Here is a 17,283-nt window from a genome sequence, read left to right on the forward strand (position 1 = left end):
AGGGAGAGAGAGATGGGGAAGGACATGCGGGAAGGAGCCGCAGGTCGGATTCGACTCTACCAACTGAGCTAAATACCACCCAGTATTGTTTTCTCTTTTACACTGGAGAATTGTGAGGGTCCAGTGTGTAAGATTTAGAGAGCTTTATTAAAAGAATATAATGTGTATTAACTATTTACTTTAGTGTATAATCATCTGAAAATAAAAATTGTTTTTGTTCTCTTAGAATGAGATGTCTTTTATATTTATAGATGCCGAAGGGCCTCTTCTGTGAAGACCACCATGTTCCTACAGTAGTCCAGAACAGACAAACTAAACACTGGCTCTAGATAGAGTGTGTGTTTCATGTTCACTGTAGTTTCTTCTTCACTAAATCCTACAGACTGCACCTTTATTTCAAACATATCAGATCTAAGAGAAAGGTCAACATCATGTGTTTCAAAGCGGTCTAATGAAAAAGGACACTGCCAATTTGACCACCTCAAATAATATTTAATCAAAATGATCATATGGTATATACAGAGTAAACTTAACTTAAACTTTTTACATATATTAAAATACCATCTTCACAAAAAAAAAAAAATCCATTCCTCAGTCCAAAAGTAAATCAAATGGACAGTCAAACAAAGTAAACACTGACATTACACTAATCTGTACACTTACTCATTTTTGTGTTGGATCTTCCCAACCACGTTTACAGTGTCACATATAACGTGCCTGCAGTAGAATTCAAAGTGAAGCGGCAAAGTAAACTTTTTGTTTTAACGTTTTCTGAAAGCTGTGGAAGCATCAAAAGAAGCTATGGCTGATCAACAGCATTCTGGACACAAATAAATTAAATACATATTTTAGTTTCCTGAACTTAAAACAGGATTTTTTTCAAGCAGTCTGCATAAATTAAGAGAATAATATTTTCCTGTGTACAAGTGATGTGTCTGAAAAAGCCACACATAATATCACTAAGCATCGGAGGCATTTAACTGACATTCATTTTTAAAACTCCTTATTTTACATAGAGATACCTGTGCATAGAAGTGGAAAGCTAAGGCCATTGGGGGGGCAACGGTGTGAAGAGAATACATCTGAAGTCATTGCAAGGATGAAATGTGATGAATGCAGGCCTGAAACAAGAAGTCTCTTTAAATGTTGGCACTCATTCAATGAAAATCGCCGTGGAGTGAACTCTTAGGTGACAGGCAGCCTTAAAATGTACAGTGAGACATGGAATGAAGTGAGTCGTGATTGATAACATCTTAAATAATGAATCAGGAATCACAAAAATCTTTGAATGGAAGTGTGCATGACATGGACAACAATCTAGATTATCTGGTCTTCATGCATCTTTGCCAGTGTGTCTTAAAATGGGGGTGATATGTGGTTAAAGAAAGTAAACAGTAAACAAGACACTGATGAGATTAGTAGCTCCCAAAGTGAGTCTGCAGCTTCGACTGAAATCCGTCCATAATTTTTTTAACAGCCTTTAAGAAACACTGCTTCAGGGTTGCATGTTCCTTTCTGTCTTCGTTCCCCATTTTCAAACCGAGCTTCAGACATTAGACATACATACATAGTCGAGGAATTCCTATAAAAAAATGTAAGCATGTATGTACACGTGCATCCCTTCTCTGTTCTCCTTTGGGATGATCAGAGGAACTATTCTGGGTGACCCGCAGCTTTGCTCAGAGCCTCTTTAGTTGGGCCTGTCTGTGTTGACAGCTGTGTTGACGAACTCTCAAGAGGCATCCCGCTCACCAGTACAGGTCAGTAGCAAGGCTGGTTGTCTCGGTTAAGGCTGCAGCATTTTTCAGGCTTCCTTCAGCAATGGCATATCTGTAAAAAGCAGACAGATGTTGCCGTTAGTACAAAGTTAGGATCTTAAATACGTTTTTAAAAAAGTGTGTCTAAAGAGGGCCTCACCATCGGAGTAGTCCATCTCAGAGTCCAGAGACAGACTGTGTTGGTCGCTGCCTGCAGACGGCCTTCTTTGTGAGGATGAAGGAGCTGCGGCGCCCGCATGCTCCAGAACCCAGGTAGAGGATGAGGGCGAGGGTGAGTGCGAGGAGGAGGATGAGGACGGTGGTACAGGGTGGACCACCGCCATCTCTGACTGCTGCTGCTGTTTCAGGGAAGAAGGCCTAGAGGGGGCAGCCTCTGGCATTGTGGTATGCTGACCCTCAGACAGCACTATCTGGACCCGGGACTCGGCTGAGGCTGAGGCTGAAGCGCCGCTACCACTCACAGCCTCCTCATATGAGGGCAGAGTCACCTGGACACCTTCAACCATGATTGACACGGGCTGGCCGGAGACACCCTGATCACGTCTAAGTGTGGAGAACAAGAGGAAAATGAAAATGTATCTACTTCTATGACTAGTTTGCTTAGTGATAAGTGCACACCACAGCCTCTGGTTCGGGTATAAGCAACATTTTAAGGGTGTACTCACCGATGGAGGGACTTAAGTTTTGGCTGCAGGAGTACAAACAGCACCACTAAGAGCAGGATTAGGGTCACAGAGCTAGCTGTGGATGCCACTATAGACAAGGCGGGCATCCCCAATGGTAGAGTTGGATTGCTGTCTTTGAGACAGGTAAACAGCAACAATTATGTATACAGAACTGATTGCAATTATTTACTTAAATGTATCACCTAATATTTCTTACCTTGCTCCATAAGGCAGCTGAGCTTCACTTGGCTGTCCCATTCCCCATACTGACAGGTAAGGTATTTGTAGTCTCCCTTCAGAATATAGCCTTCATCACAGAAATATTCAATCACAGTGCCATGAGAGAGTCTTCCACATGTGGAGGGGTGGCAGCTGTAGCCCCCGTTCTCTGGCTCATATGGAGGCTGGCATACTGTCAATGGAAAGGAGTACAATGATGTAAGCTATCTGTGCTAGACTCGTCAGCTCACGTTGTGGAAAGCAGCACAGTCCCAAACAAGCACTGAGCAAGCACATTAAACTGGATGTGACTAAATGTTGTTTTGAAGCCAAAAATGAATGATCAACAGTCAGAGCTCAGCTTCAATCTTTAACCCTCATGTGTCTGTTATAAATGTATATTTCATTTTGGCTTTTGTTTTCTGCATAAATCTCTTAAACATCTTTGGCCCTGCTCAAAACTACCAAACATTCAATCGTTTTGAGGATTTTAAAAGAAACCAGAAATCTTGGTGAAGCCATGGCCTAAATTTTGATAACCACTAGATTAAGACAATTCTAAAATCAGCCTCCATCTTACAAATACATTAAGAACTCAAAGTCTGCGTGTCTCAGCAGGATTTAGAAAACATGTTTTATCTTTAGGTGCCTTGTTGTTGGAAGATGCATTAACTTTTCTACTGTATCTCACTTTTTCTTTGTGTATCTGTAACAAAAACTTGACCTCCTGTGGAGTTTGGCCCAGTACATCCTTAACTATTAATTCAGGCTACAGTACACGTTGTTTTGTTGCCTACAGTAAAAAAACAAAACAAACAAAAAAAACAAACGCTGACAGTGCAGTGAGGAGTCTTTACCATCACTGCGTATACAGCGAGGAGGTTCAGAGGACCAGTGTCCGAGGGTGGAGCAGGTGAGGATGCTGGGTCCGTCTGGCAGGTAACCGGGATCACAGCTGTACTCCAGTACTGTCCCCACAGGGAACGAGCTCCTGTTGGTTTCTGTCAGGTTAGTTGAACCATGCTGCACTGTAGAGGGTCTTACGCAACCTTAAAAAAAAGGTCAAAAATACAGTTAATAGTTGTAACAGGAATTGAGTTAAAATTAAATGGAGTTAAAATAAGCAAAAAGTCTCACTCTTTTTTTTAATCTAATAATTCAAATGTGTCTGCTAATCTACCTTTAGCTCCCTTCATGAGGCAAGTGATTGGCTTTCAGTTGTCCCATTTCCTACACTCATCGGTACGTTGATATAACCTATATAATTTATAGCCCCCCTCATCAGAATATAACCCTCATGACAGAAATATTAAACGACAGTGCCATGACAAAGTCTTCTGCATGGGTGGCAGGTGTAGTCCCCAGGTTTTTGGTTGATATGGAGATCAACTCCAGTGCTGTATATTGTGTCACTAAGGTTTCGCTATGTCTCATCTGGGTGCATCTGTCTGCAATAAAAACTGCATCCTTCCATGGAAATTCTGAGTATGCTACAATCTGCAGTACGCTGGTCATAATATACAAATGTGCCTCTGTTGGATTTTATGATCAGAGCCCAAATGTGTGCTCTGACCACACTGACATAAACAGTCAATCTCTAACCATAAAGCAGATACTCTCTATTGGTTCAGGTTACAGTACACGTTGATTTGAGGTGTAAACAGGGTTTAGAATTGCAGACAGTACTACAATGAGGAGTCTTTACCATCACTGCGTATACAGCGAGGAGGTTCAGAGGACCAGCGTCCCAGTGTGGTGCAGGTGAGGGTGCTGGGTCCAGCTGGCAGATAACCAGGATCACAGCTGTATTGCAGTACTGTGCCAACAGGGAACAAGCTCCTGTTGGTGTCTGTCAGATTAGTTGAACCATGCTGCACTGTAGAGGGTCTGTTACAACCTTAAAAAATGGGACAACATTCAAAAATACAGTTAATATCTGTACTTGTGTCTTTGATAATAAATATATACGTAGATTTTGTTGATGTAGCATATTTTACAAAAATGAGCAAGTTAAAAATATAAAACATTTAATAACAATTAAAATAGCTGAAGGGTCATAAACTGTGACAGCTGAGACTCTAGTATAGTGATAGTATTAAGACTACCTCATTGATGACGGACTTATACACAAAATCTAATTGTTTGGGCATTGTTTTGCTGACAGACAACACTTTTGATAGATGTGAGTTTGAGGACTGACGAACCTTGGCTCACACAACTGATCTGCATGGGACCATCCCACTGTCCGTCCTGACAGGTCAGGTAGTTATAGTCTCCACTGAGGACGAAGCCGTCATCACAGAAGAACTCGATCACAGTGCCATGGGCAAACATTCGACAGGCGGACGGGTGGCAGGTGTAGCCCCCATTCTCGGGTTTGGAGAGGGGTAGACATGCTGATGGACAAAAGAGGGAGAAAAAAAAGACAACATGTAAAATCTAAAACGTTAATTCATACAACAGCAAGCTGATTTAAAAAGACAGATCAGAAAAGACAGTGGTGGAGAGAATATCTTACCACCACTGCGTATGCAGTGAGGAGGTTCAGAGGACCAGCGCCCCAGTGTGGTGCAGGTGAGGATGCTGGGTCCGTCTGGCAGGTAACCAGGGTCACAGCTGTACTGCAGTACTGTGCCCACGGGGAAGGAGCCCCTGTTGGTTTCTGTGAGGTTTACCCAGCTGTTCTGGACCATGTATGGCCTCACACATCCTGGGAAGAAAATTCCAAAGAAAGACGAAGGATTTCTGTTAAACTGCTCAGGTTTTCAGTGAAATGAAACTAAAAAATACTTGAGCTTGTTTGTTTACCCAGTGAAGCCACCAGTACCAAACACACAGAGTGACATATGGTAACCATCTGTACTAGAAAGGCTTTGCCATATTGCGACATACAAGGGGCAGACAGACAGAGCTGTTTTTTGTTTTTTAGACAAAACGATACCATATGATATAATATGAAACGAGATAAGTGCTGAGATGATAATAAGTAGTGAAACATGATAATAAGTGAGACGGTCAATAGAAAATACTGGAGCCTTTCACCCTCTTTGTCTAAAAAAGTGCACAGGTAAAAACGAGGTGTAACCACGACCACAGCCCCTGTGCCAGTTACCGGAATTAAAGGTGACCCAGAAACAAAATAAATAACGCAAACTACACACACACACACACACACACACACACACACACACACACACACACACACACTTTGGCTCCTACGTGTGTTTAAACATATAAAACAAGGGAAAATTAAATGTAACAGAGGAAATTATTTGAATATAATGTAATCTGCATTAAAGGTAGAAATTTCTGCTCATTTGTAACATCTTGTTTCATATCCACAATTTTTACGCACGTTCATTTACCTTAACCAAAGTTCAGTAGTAATAACCACGAATCAAATACATTTTAAAACATGTTATTCAGGAGAGAATTCATGTGCCTAGAAAAAAGAAAATGTCGTCGCAGTCTTCCTATTATGCAGTAGCATGTGGGAGTGGAAAATTCGGTGATAGAGCAGTAAAATATGAGTCACCACAATCAGTACTTTGAATCTTCAAGAGAGAATGAGAAATTTTACAGCGTTCGTTTTTATTTATTTATTTTCTTTACACACTGACATGGAGCAAAACATTAACTGGTCCAAAGAGCAACCGACATACTCCATTCAGTGTGGATTGGCCGTGTTATGGCGGATATCTGATCTGCTTAATGAGGTCAATATCAACCCATGCGCATCCTTACTGCTTCCTTTCCTATTGGAATAGTAATCTGTGGTTTGTGTAGACAAATGTAGACAAATATATCTATGGCTTGCTTAAATCTGGAAGAGCTGAGCTCTTGCTTTCACGAATAGTTCATTATTTTGTTAAATTATATAGCTCATTAGTAAGCTATACTAAAAAAAACAACAACAACAACACACAAATGACACTGAGGCAGCATTATCATATCAGGTATTTATGGGGCTGTGCTATAACTAATGATCCATCCGTTGTGATATACGTTGAAAAAGGCAGATTTGGTCTGTTTTTAATGACAAAACTAATTTGATATCTTCAACAGAGAAAACAATACAGACATAAACACAGCTCCGTATTGTATGAGTGTGCAAACATAAATGCATGCCTCTTACCTGAGCCTCGCCCAGTAGACACTACAGTAAGTACGAGCAGCAACACAAGGGACCGTTTAGTGGCTGAGGTGTGGGCCCGGGGGGCTTTTGATATTGACTCTATCATTCCATTGCACATCTTCCCCCTGCAGAGTCAACTCAACCTGGTATGATCAGAAAATTACAACAAAAAAGGTTTAAATATATCACACAAAAAAACAATCCCCCATAGCTTTGACCATATGCTGACACCTGCCTGGTGCAGGTAGTCTGCAGAGCTTGGAGAGATGCCAGCGAAATGGGTGTGATTACGGGAGAGTGGTACAAAGACAAGACAGGACACAGAGAGAGAAAAACACGAGTAATAATGGTGTGAGCATGTAGCAGGCTAGCGTATATCATACTCCTCCTTTTTGACGAAGCAATGACTTTAGCTAATTACACATACATACATGTAATATGTGATATAAACATAACTCGGTTCCGTCCAAGCGCATACACACCCATCTTCGGTGCTTTTTTTTTATTAGCTATGATAGCTAGCTTCGATAACGTCACAGAGAACAAGGCCAAAACAAAAGATATGATGTTGCTAACTAGCTAGCCACTGTGCTATCTCCTACAGAGAATTAAAGCCCAACAGAGCAAACCATAGCTGGCTTTCATTGTTCGGCTATCAGCTAATTTACCCGATAATCAATATTAGCTTCTTTTTTTTTTCTTAGCTTGCTTACGCTAGCTAGACATTACAAAGGCTTGCTGCTTAATCGTTTGCCTACCACAAAGACACGGCCTCGAAACCTCCACCCCTCGCTTCCTCACGCTGTAGACATCTATCGCCGACAGCTGAGCTACGCCGAAGACATCTAACGTTATCGCGGACACGACAAGGACACGGTTTAACGAGCCGACGGGGTGCTACTGCGGCTAAACGACTAGCTAGCCGCATCGATTGAAGCATCAGCTGGGGCTGCCTCGACTTCGTCCGGTAGCCATAGTAACAAAAGCATATGTCCATAGTTACAACATCCGGGACTGTTTGCGTCCATAGTAACCGAAAACAGGCGGAAGTTTCTGTTGACAAGCGGTTTTACTTGGGCCAACCGCTGTTTAATAAGATTAATATCAAAAATATTTAGTTTTCTTGGAAGAAAGAAAGAGAAAAAATCCCGCAATGGAAATTATCAGAGGGAGTTTAGATGATATTTCACGACCTGCGTCGAGTGAGCAGACAGGTAGCCGTGTGTCGAGCGTGTCGTTGCCTCATAGTGACAGGATATCTCCTACAACTCAGTTTTCCCTTGTTGTTCTGAGCAACGATGCTGCTGACATCCAGGTAAAGTAAAACTGGAGACTCACACTGTGACAGTGCAATGTTCATGGTTACTGATTTAAAATAAATGTGGAATCCACTTGTCACAGCAGCTCATATACACAAGCTGGATAAGGAATTGCTCATAAATAAGAAATACACAGAATAAAGTTGTTACTGACACTGTAATTGTAATTGTAAAACATTTGTCTCTTTACTCTGTCTGCAAATTTGTCTCTTTACTCTACAGTCAGTATTCCAGTAGTGTAATATATCCTGTTTATAAAGTATGTTCATATCTAATACAGTAATACTTGAATATAGTTGTCACAACCTTGTACATTGTATAGAAGATTCAAACATATTCTATTTTTTAGTGTGTTATGCATATTTATATTTTTCTTATATTTTGTATACTTTATATTTTGATATAAAATTCAGAATATGTATTTTTTAAATAGTATTGTACTTTACTTCTATAGCTTATTTCTATCTGTTACACACTTTTAATGCTGAGCTGACCGGTTCCTCTTGTCCAACACATTTCGTTGTATTCTTGACCCTGTGTTAACCTGCATTTGATAAATAAACCTGAAACTTGACACTAATGATAATAAAGATATTCCCCGTAGGCTCGGAGCAGCTCTACAGAAAGCATAATCAACTCCACAACCAGAGATCAGGACAAAAGTAAGTATTCTGTATAATAAAATAAAGTACTGCACTCACTTTTAGGGTGGTCTAGTTTTAATTAAATCATCACACACTGTAATACAGTCATATTTGTTCTTCTTTTAGGTCAGTGTCAGGTTGATGTAAGTGATGAAGAGAAGGATGATTCCAAACTATTGAGAGCCATTGAAGAAATGAGACGACTCGATGAAATACTGTCTGCAAAAATGTGCAAAGAGAAAGAAGTGAAGCGACAAAGGAAAGAACTTCAAGCAAAGCTCTGGCAAGAGTTCCTGGTAGACAGTCTTTGTATTCACTGTACTTACATTAGATCGGCACTGCTTTTGACTTACTTATGGTGTGATCTTATAGTGTGTATCTCTCTGCAGCAGAATAAACCTGAAGGTCGCTCTGAATGTGCCCAGGAATCTCTAAACACAAGGTTGTTTTTGGCTCTGGAAGAACTCTCTGGTAAGCTTAGTAACCGTATACAGATCAGCATCAGAGACTGTGAGACATCTTAAATATATTTTTATCTTTAAGGGACAGAAGAGGAGGACGACTTTGTGCCTGTGTTTGAAACTCAGGTCCCTGACTGTGGGCAAAGCAGAGGCAGTCAATACTGGGAGCAAAGTAAGTAAGAGAAAATCAAACATGTCAAAAAATGTGGTGTGTTTTGGTTATAAGTCTCTCTAAAAAAAAAATCTGTTGTACTCCCTATATTGTGCACTTGATGGCGCCATGAGCTCAGGGAACTTGTAGCTGTTGTTTTCCCTCTTCATGGTAACCTGGTGCAGACAGTAGCGCACTAACTCAGATATTACAGCAGTTTTCCAGAAGTGAATGCGTAATAGTTTACCCACTATGCAACCCATGAACAATTTCCTGATCAAAATCTTGTGGGCTTTTTTTATGATATTGATCCTCTAAGGAAAAAAAAATCTTGGACCATATCAGCCCAGAAACTATGAGGAATTTAGAGACACAGAGGCAGGTTGGCTGCTCGTCATCATGGGGTCTTTAAACTATTACAGTTCAGTCAAAGCATGGTCTTCCCATCCACTATGCCAACTTGTACAGCTGGCATAAGAGTAGTGTATTTTTATTTACAAATGATTTATATGTCACCTTCTTTCAAGATTATTTGGTCAGCTGCAAACTCTGAATACCAAAGAAGTACTCCCGGTTTAAAAATGACTCCCACAGAAATTCTGTGACTTTTATCAGATTTAGCTAATGGTTATTATTAAAGCTTTGACTTACTTTTACAATATTTATCTGCTATAATTTTAAAAGTGTGACTTATCTGACAGGTGAAAAGATGCCATACAGTTTGACTGAATCATTTGAAATAGACCATGAGGAGACTGGAGAGGAGCAATTTGAAGGCAGCCACTGTGGAGCTTCCAAAGGCAAGAAAAAACAGAAGGACTTTGTCAAGAGAAACATTGAGGTATGTCAAAGTTCACGTCGGCACGAATGCAGTGCTGGGGTATATCGCATGACTTGGAGCAAGTTTCTCAACTGTTTGTTTTTCCAGTGAGGAAAATATTTGTCTCTCGTTCAAGAGAAAGACATATTTTAAGCCTACTAGGGCACCACTAAAGAGAGTAGAAATGTTGTGCAAATAATGATTTTCATTCTCTGTTTTTTTTCCAAATGTGGTGTAATGCAATAGCTAGTAAACGGTGAGGGGGGCCAAGTGATTTTGACCCAGGCAGAGAAAGAGCGTCTGGCCGAACTCCTTCAAGAAGACGACCAAACAGAAGAGGACAGTGCCAGAGGTGCAGACAGCGAGGTAGGCTGACATGAAGCCCTAACAGACAACATATGCTGCAGGATGAGTGTCTTTTTCAAGTTTCTTAATGCTTCCCCCTGAAGTAGGCCCAGAAATCTGGACCTGCTACCAACAGTTTGATCTTATATTAACTACACTTAGAACACAATGAGTTAATTACTCATAGAAGGCAAATAGTACTTAGTCACCGCCTTTTAATACAATCTTGGTATTTATAAAATGTTCCTTTTGTGATCTTGTTGGAATCGGCATCATTATCTAATATTTGGCCTTTTGAATGGCATTATTAAACACATTATGTAACCTTGGAAAAGCACATAGCATTGGTCAGATATCCGTATTTTGATGACTGCCTGGCAGCTGAGAGAGCCTCCGGGCAGAAGATTCTGACTCCTAAAAACAGCTCACATTATGAACCAGATGTGTTGTATGTGCTACACATGGAATGTCATGGATTCATTTTATTATCACATTTTCATAACAATTCCTCTCTATGGCGTTTCTGGGAAAACTCAGGGGCTGGAAACTTTCATGTAGCCGTGCTATGAGCTTCATTTGCAACCTCACAGTGAGGGTGTTGCTGATGGAGCCTAAGTGACTGAGGTGTCTTGTTTTTCTCACCTAAGACCTTGTGCCACCTGAAGCACTAGACTCACCTACACCATCCTAACTTCCAATGGTTTTAGTTTTCATTTGCTTTATTGGAGCTTTTGGCAGCTGTCAAGACATTTTGAACTCAGATGAGATGATGCCTGAAGCAAAAGGGAACATACTTTACATACGGTTTCATTTAGCTTGACCCCGACAGCGCTACATCCGTGGGACAGCCCGCCAGGTTTTTATGCTTTATTTATGATGTTTACTTTCACTTTTAGAACAATACTGCTCTAGCTGTGGTGGCAGATACCAAACTGAGGGGAGTGCAGATGTGCTGTGTTTTTTCACTGGCTGGAAGAAGACTTCCTGTTATTGCAAGACATGCTATTAAGAATGGCCATAACATAGCAAAGCACATTATTTATGTCACCAGTGTCTTTAGTTTTGAGGACTTCACAGTTTTTGGCAGAATCCCCCACACATCAATCACAAGCTGCTGCTCTGTTGTTGGCCTCACGTTTTTTTTCATAGTAGTTATTCTTGTCCTGACAAGCTCCACAGTTTGGTGTGGTTCTGGTAACCTGAGGCAGTAAATCAGAAGCAGTCAGTAATCGTTTAACATTTTCGTACTGTAGAAGTGATATAATCGCTAAGTTTACTGTAATTTTACTTAAGGAACAATAGCTCTCATTATGGAGATTAAAGAACATCTGTTTGATGTTCAAAAAGACACTTATTATCTGTATTATCTGAGGCATTCTGACTAGTCAAAATTATGATTTAGCTGTGAAAATTCAAATAGAAGTTCAACACAGTTCATACGCTTGTTTGCTTCCTTGTCAAGAGTTGATGGGAAGATTAATACCACTCTTGTGTATATACAGCCAACAGCTAGTTACCTTAGCGTACCATAAGAACTCAAGGGTTAGATGAAATATAATATATCAATCTCACGCTAAACATGAAGCTGGAGCCAGGGGACGATTAGCTTACTGTAGCTTAGCATAAAGACTGGAAGCAGGGGGAAACAGCAAGCAGGACATTTGGTCCAAAAGTAAAGAAATCCTTCTAATATAGCACCAAAACTCATTAACAGACCAGTGTGTAGGATTTAGTTGCATCTGGTGTAATTTCTGCGTTGCAATCCCCTTGCTTCACCTTCCTAGAATAAATATGGCGAGTCTCTGTGAACAGAACCTGCTGCCACTGTAGAAAAAATATATAGTTATGCATATTATATTTCATGTCTGTCATTTTCTGAAGATCGAATCCCCTAAATCTTGCACACCGGACCTTTAATTCCTGTGTTAGTTTTATTTAATCTGTACAAAACATCAAGCAGCTGTTTGGCAGACAAAGCCATGCTAGCCGTTCCCCCTGTTTCTAGTCTAAGCTAAACTAATGGCTCAAAGCAAAAATTAAAAAATGGAATTAGTTTGTTATCTGTGTTCCTTGTTTATGTAGAACCGATCCCTGGGAAGGTGTTAACAAGGTTTTCACTCATGTTATGTCTGTGTAATAACTCATAGAATGATCATAAAAGATGTATGTGAACACGAAGGATAAACCGAGGCCTGTCTGAAGTCTCGGAGTGAGGTATTCTTCCAAATCCAAGTAAACCACAACAATGGTTAAAACATGGAGTTGCTTAAACATAATATACTGCAAATATGGAACACGAATCAGTGTCAGAAGAATTTGTGTCTCTCTTGTTAAATTTTGGCTTTGTATGGTGATCCACCTAGTTGACAGACCCCTGTGTCTGTTGTCATTTGCCAGTTTTCTTCTGCTCTTCCCTCACAATTTGAGAGGTCGCAGCTGTTTTCTTTCCACAGTTGTGATCTTCTCTGGAATGAAAAACTTACTACACGTTCTTATCTCACCAGTGGGCTGTGATGAGCTCACCACCCACCCACTGTTTCCCATTGGATGTAAGGGGAGTCTCACTGGGATGTCACTGTGAGGAAGAGACAAAAAAGTTTTGGCATTTGACTATATAGCTGGCATGCAGTGTGGAGAAGAGTGATCATCACTCTGTTCACCATCCAGAAGTGAATACCAAGTTCTGGAGTCAGGCTTGTACCTCTTCCCTGTTTTAGACATCACTGTCACAAAGTTGTTATAAGTCATAGATAGATAATGTTTATCACCCCCTTGTTAAGGTTGCCACAAAATAAAGGATTAGGATTATACCCTGTGGACCATGACTTACTTCAGCAATGATTCTCCTCCAGGACGACATGTGGGCTGTGTCCGTGCTGACAGGCCAGGGCTACACCCCAGAGCCCTCTGACCTGGAGCAGCTGAATGACATCCACTCCAAAATTCGCCGACTCCTTCCGATCGAGGAATTTATCTCAGTACAAAGCTCATACACAGACCTTGTCTTGTCCCAGGTATGTATCCAAGACCACTACTATCTACACAACTTAGAACAGCAATGGGTTTATTACATTAACTCCTCCAGACACCACCCAGGACTCCTCTGAGGCAAGGTCATTAATTCTTACAAGGTCAGCTCAGCCGGGCATCGACAGCAACATCTTGTAAAATTTTTTGTTACTGACCCTCAGGGAGTCACACCCCTATTTGTAAGTCAGAGAAAATAGTATTGTGTAAGATGCTGTAATTTGGAACCGAGAATTGCCTCAGTTTTCCATCCACTTTTACACGTTTCCATATGAACTCCATACTATAAGCCCCTAGTGATTTTCTGCTAGTAAACTTTATGTAAAACTATTATTATGGCTTTAAGGTTCAAGTTATTTTCAAATGAGCAATGGCAAATCTTATACATTTCGACATTTCAACATGCTGATGTGGTTCACGGTACGTTTACATCCATCATTTTCATTAATGCAAATGACCTTTTGTCCATGTACTCTACACTGTTGTTCCTTCCCCGGGTTGCATGTATATATTCAATACATTTTGAATTAAGTTTGTACCAACTTGTAATGCTCATCTTTAAATACTATACATTGTCTGAGTTCAGAGTATGATCAGTACATCACTACTACATCAGACAGTAGAGAACCAACCTCCCTGATGTGAGCTCAGTGAGTTATCTCAGGACCTTATCTCACTACATTTTAAAAGCCATATGGTATGCTCATCACCTGCGTAGCTTGTCAGTGTAAAATGATATTTTTGAAGTCATAAAAACTTTACAACACAGTTTTGTGAACTCAGGATGCTGTTTTCTACTATCACTGTTGGATGTAGTCAAGGAAAAACTTGAATGCCAGTGCTGGAATAACACATAAGCAATGTCATAATGTCTGGGATATTTATATTTCTGGGCTAATCATTTCACTTTCCAACTGTAAATTTACATACAAGAGTAATTCATCTGATATTATGAGGAGATGGCAGAACAAAGCTTAAAATTTTAAGTTGAGGCACTGAGGTCAGAGAACGGTACAGTACAATGTGCCTTATCAGGATTCTCAATCAACTGTCTTGAGTGGGATGTAGCTTTAAAATAAATATATGATCAGAGTGATTTGTAAAATTTGGTGCTACATTTAGAGCTGAAATAGTGTTTAGATTAGAAGACATGACTTACTGCTTCTCGAAACTCCCAAATTTCATGAACTAATGTTTAATCTAGTGGTAATAGTTGAGCTGCTGCTTAGCGTGAATGAGTATAACCCTGTCACCCTCCCTTGTGTGCTCCCCACATGATGTGGACTGGATTTTGAGCCAATAGTACAAAACTGTGATATTACTGGGGCGGCTGGATGTGTTACTTTGTGTAACCTACTTCCCCCTCCCTTCCCACCCTTTAATCATCTTGCCTGGTTAAAAAAGTTTTTGGAAAAGTAAAATTCCCCATCATCCATCCATCATCTGCTCTCCATTAGTGCTGAAAATGGCTAATGCAGGCATTCCTTTTTAAATGATGTAAAATATGAATTAAACAATGACACAAAACCTCTTTCTCTCAAGTAACTGTTTGCAGATGATTCAGATTGCTAACATGACAAACAAAATAAAACATCACTGTACTTTAGTGGTTTCGTGCGGTGAATAAAAAAAAAAAAAAGGTTTTGGCAAACACCACACCTGTATTTCCTTACACTGCCTCGTCTCACTGTTGTGGCATATATTAAAGATAGACTCCACTCACAGTAAATCACTTTCAGAGCCGGTCATTCATCCACATCAGTGCCCATAAATCTTAAAGGTGGCCATAAAAATAAATATGCTTTTGTTTTGCGGTTACCTTTCTTCTTGGCGGTAGCTTGCATCAGTCAGAATTCCAAACTGAAACCATTTGGCATCGATGCAGGAACCTGTTTGTACGCCTGCTCATTCTAGAGAAATTGTAATGTACACAAACAAGATCATCAGATCCCTGTTTCAACACCACTGAAACATTTTTTCTCCCTATCATATTAAATCAAGGCCTAGATTTTGACATTTTCTGTTGTTTCTTGTTCTCTGGCTGCGTCAGATCGACCATTCTAGAGTTATTCACCTCTCCCAAGTGAGCACTTGCTCATGAAGGATCAGTTAGGGCTTGAATCTGAAAATGATCGTGTCCTTTTCCTAATAAGCTGTGATTGATATTCTAAGGGAAAAGCGACTCTTGCATTCCTGTTCAGTCACCTCAGGAGTAGCCTGTCTGGCTAAACGGGTCCTTTGCTTGACTCCGTGAGGGCGGATACAGTCTGTGAGGCCTGGCACCAGCTGGGTTACTGCCACAGAGGAGAGTCAGCCCCCCGTTAGAACCTAATTACAGAGGTAGTGGAGGTAGAGGACTGCCAGCTCCAGAAAAGGAACAAGGTTTTCCCTTTCATTTGGTGATATTAACACATGCGTGAAGGCTTACTACATATACAGTAAAGACTACTGTATACTGGATAGAAATAGCCATATATGCCAACCAGTCATCTACTTGTAGCTTGTACAAACTAAAATGTCTTGGACAGATGTGGTCACCTGTGGATTCTAGGTTTTAGACTTGCATGTTTAGTGATAAATCACATATCTGTGCACTGGGACTAGCTATTTGTCTTTCCATGCCTATAAGGCAATGTGGTGGCACAGGCTCGGACGGCCCATTTGCATCCATTTGGAATAGGCTTTGGGTTGCACTGGCTAATATCGGTTATTATTTGCCTGACAGGTTCAGAAGTTACGATTTACTCCCCCCCTTCCCTGCCCCCTCAAATGGATGCGTCCATGCAGCTGCTAGGTTTATGTGAAACTGAAACAGGGATAGACTATAGACTAGTCTATAGATAAACTTCATACTGTATGTTGCACTAATATTATTTACAATAAATTATGGACGACAGAGGTTCTAAAAAGAGGAAAGGAGGAGCAGAGAAAATCCGAGTTAAAATGCGGGGAAGGGCTACACAGGTCGGGAGTCAAACCTGGGCCTCTGCATATGGAGCAGCTGCTTAAGCTACCGAGCTAAACACCACTCCTATATGTTCAAACTTAATTGTCTGCTCTGTAGCTCAAATCAGTGCTGTAAGTAAACTGTTTCCAAAGTTTAATGAGGTGTAGACATGTAGAACATGATCTTCATTAAGCATACTATGTTCTGTGTTATTTATGGGGTATTTGGGGGTTCAGTATGGGTGGGTGGGAGAATGTTTGAGTGCATGTGTTTTGGGGGCGAGTTCATCGGTCCAGTGGTGGGCCGGTCCAGAGGAAAAATGCCAGGGCCGAATTTTGTTCCCAGTCCGACCCTGTGGTGGCATTGTACTGACCAAGTGGCAACCTCGGTGACTGTGAAGTGAGGTCTATGTGGAAGTGCCAAAAACTGTGGTTCCTTGAATGGCCACTTGAGGCCGGCTACAAAACGAGTTAGTCTCCATAAGCGCGTATGTTTTAATGTTCAACATCATAGCAGAAATAAACATGTTTACAGTCTGGTACAAAAAACGGTTTTGGTCTGTATTGCTAATTTACTACTACTGTGTCTACATTTTTATATAACTCACTCGTTTAAATGATATCAAAACTTAAAATTATGCTTAAATAACAGCATGGCCACATTTACTGACTGTAGGTGCCGCTACAGATGGCTTGTTTGAGCACCCAGGGGTCACAGCCCACGTCAGGTCTGACGATGACCCACGTCTTTGCCATTGTATATAGTGCCATTG

General features: G+C 40.7%; 2 protein-coding genes across 7 annotated transcripts in view; one reads left to right on the forward strand and one right to left on the reverse strand.

Moving 5' to 3' along the window:
* Positions 1 to 477: 477 nt before the first annotated feature.
* Positions 478 to 7,747, reverse strand: LOC104934766 (sushi domain-containing protein 6). 3 transcript variants are annotated; one of them, XM_027274666.1, is made up of 11 exons: positions 7,556 to 7,746; positions 7,033 to 7,054; positions 6,798 to 6,940; positions 5,181 to 5,372; positions 4,867 to 5,058; positions 4,368 to 4,559; positions 3,520 to 3,711; positions 2,661 to 2,855; positions 2,444 to 2,576; positions 1,918 to 2,321; positions 478 to 1,830 (listed from the first exon to the last, which is right to left on the reverse strand). In XM_027274666.1, exons 3-11 carry the CDS (start codon positions 6,913 to 6,915, stop codon positions 1,805 to 1,807), a joined length of 1,644 nt encoding a protein of 547 aa, XP_027130467.1. In that variant the 5' UTR covers positions 6,916 to 6,940; positions 7,033 to 7,054; positions 7,556 to 7,746; the 3' UTR covers positions 478 to 1,804. The 3 variants fall into 3 exon arrangements, with proteins under 3 accessions (XP_027130467.1, XP_019128733.2, XP_019128734.2); XM_019273188.2 differs by lacking the exon at positions 7,033 to 7,054; XM_019273189.2 differs by lacking the exons at positions 3,520 to 3,711; positions 7,033 to 7,054 and having other exon boundaries at positions 7,556 to 7,747.
* A 74-nt stretch (positions 7,748 to 7,821) lies between these two features.
* fsip1 (fibrous sheath interacting protein 1) overlaps positions 7,822 to 17,283 on the forward strand; it is a 28,659-nt gene continuing 19,197 nt past the window's right edge. Inside the window, exons 1-8 of one of the 4 annotated variants that reach the window (XM_027274667.1) lie at positions 7,825 to 8,112; positions 8,721 to 8,778; positions 8,887 to 9,056; positions 9,150 to 9,231; positions 9,304 to 9,393; positions 10,074 to 10,213; positions 10,439 to 10,558; positions 13,390 to 13,551. In XM_027274667.1, the coding sequence (XP_027130468.1) occupies positions 7,951 to 8,112; positions 8,721 to 8,778; positions 8,887 to 9,056; positions 9,150 to 9,231; positions 9,304 to 9,393; positions 10,074 to 10,213; positions 10,439 to 10,558; positions 13,390 to 13,551 (984 nt within the window). In that variant the 5' untranslated portion in view covers positions 7,825 to 7,950. Of the gene's footprint in view, positions 8,113 to 8,720; positions 8,779 to 8,886; positions 9,057 to 9,149; positions 9,232 to 9,303; positions 9,394 to 10,073; positions 10,214 to 10,438; positions 10,559 to 13,389; positions 13,552 to 17,283 lie in introns of all 4 variants that reach the window. The other 3 variants (XM_010750500.3, XM_027274668.1, XM_027274669.1) reach the window with 3 other exon arrangements.

The sequence above is a fragment of the Larimichthys crocea genome, chromosome XXIV, assembly GCF_000972845.2.
Source record: "Larimichthys crocea isolate SSNF chromosome XXIV, L_crocea_2.0, whole genome shotgun sequence".
Classification (NCBI taxonomy): domain Eukaryota; kingdom Metazoa; phylum Chordata; class Actinopteri; family Sciaenidae; genus Larimichthys; species Larimichthys crocea.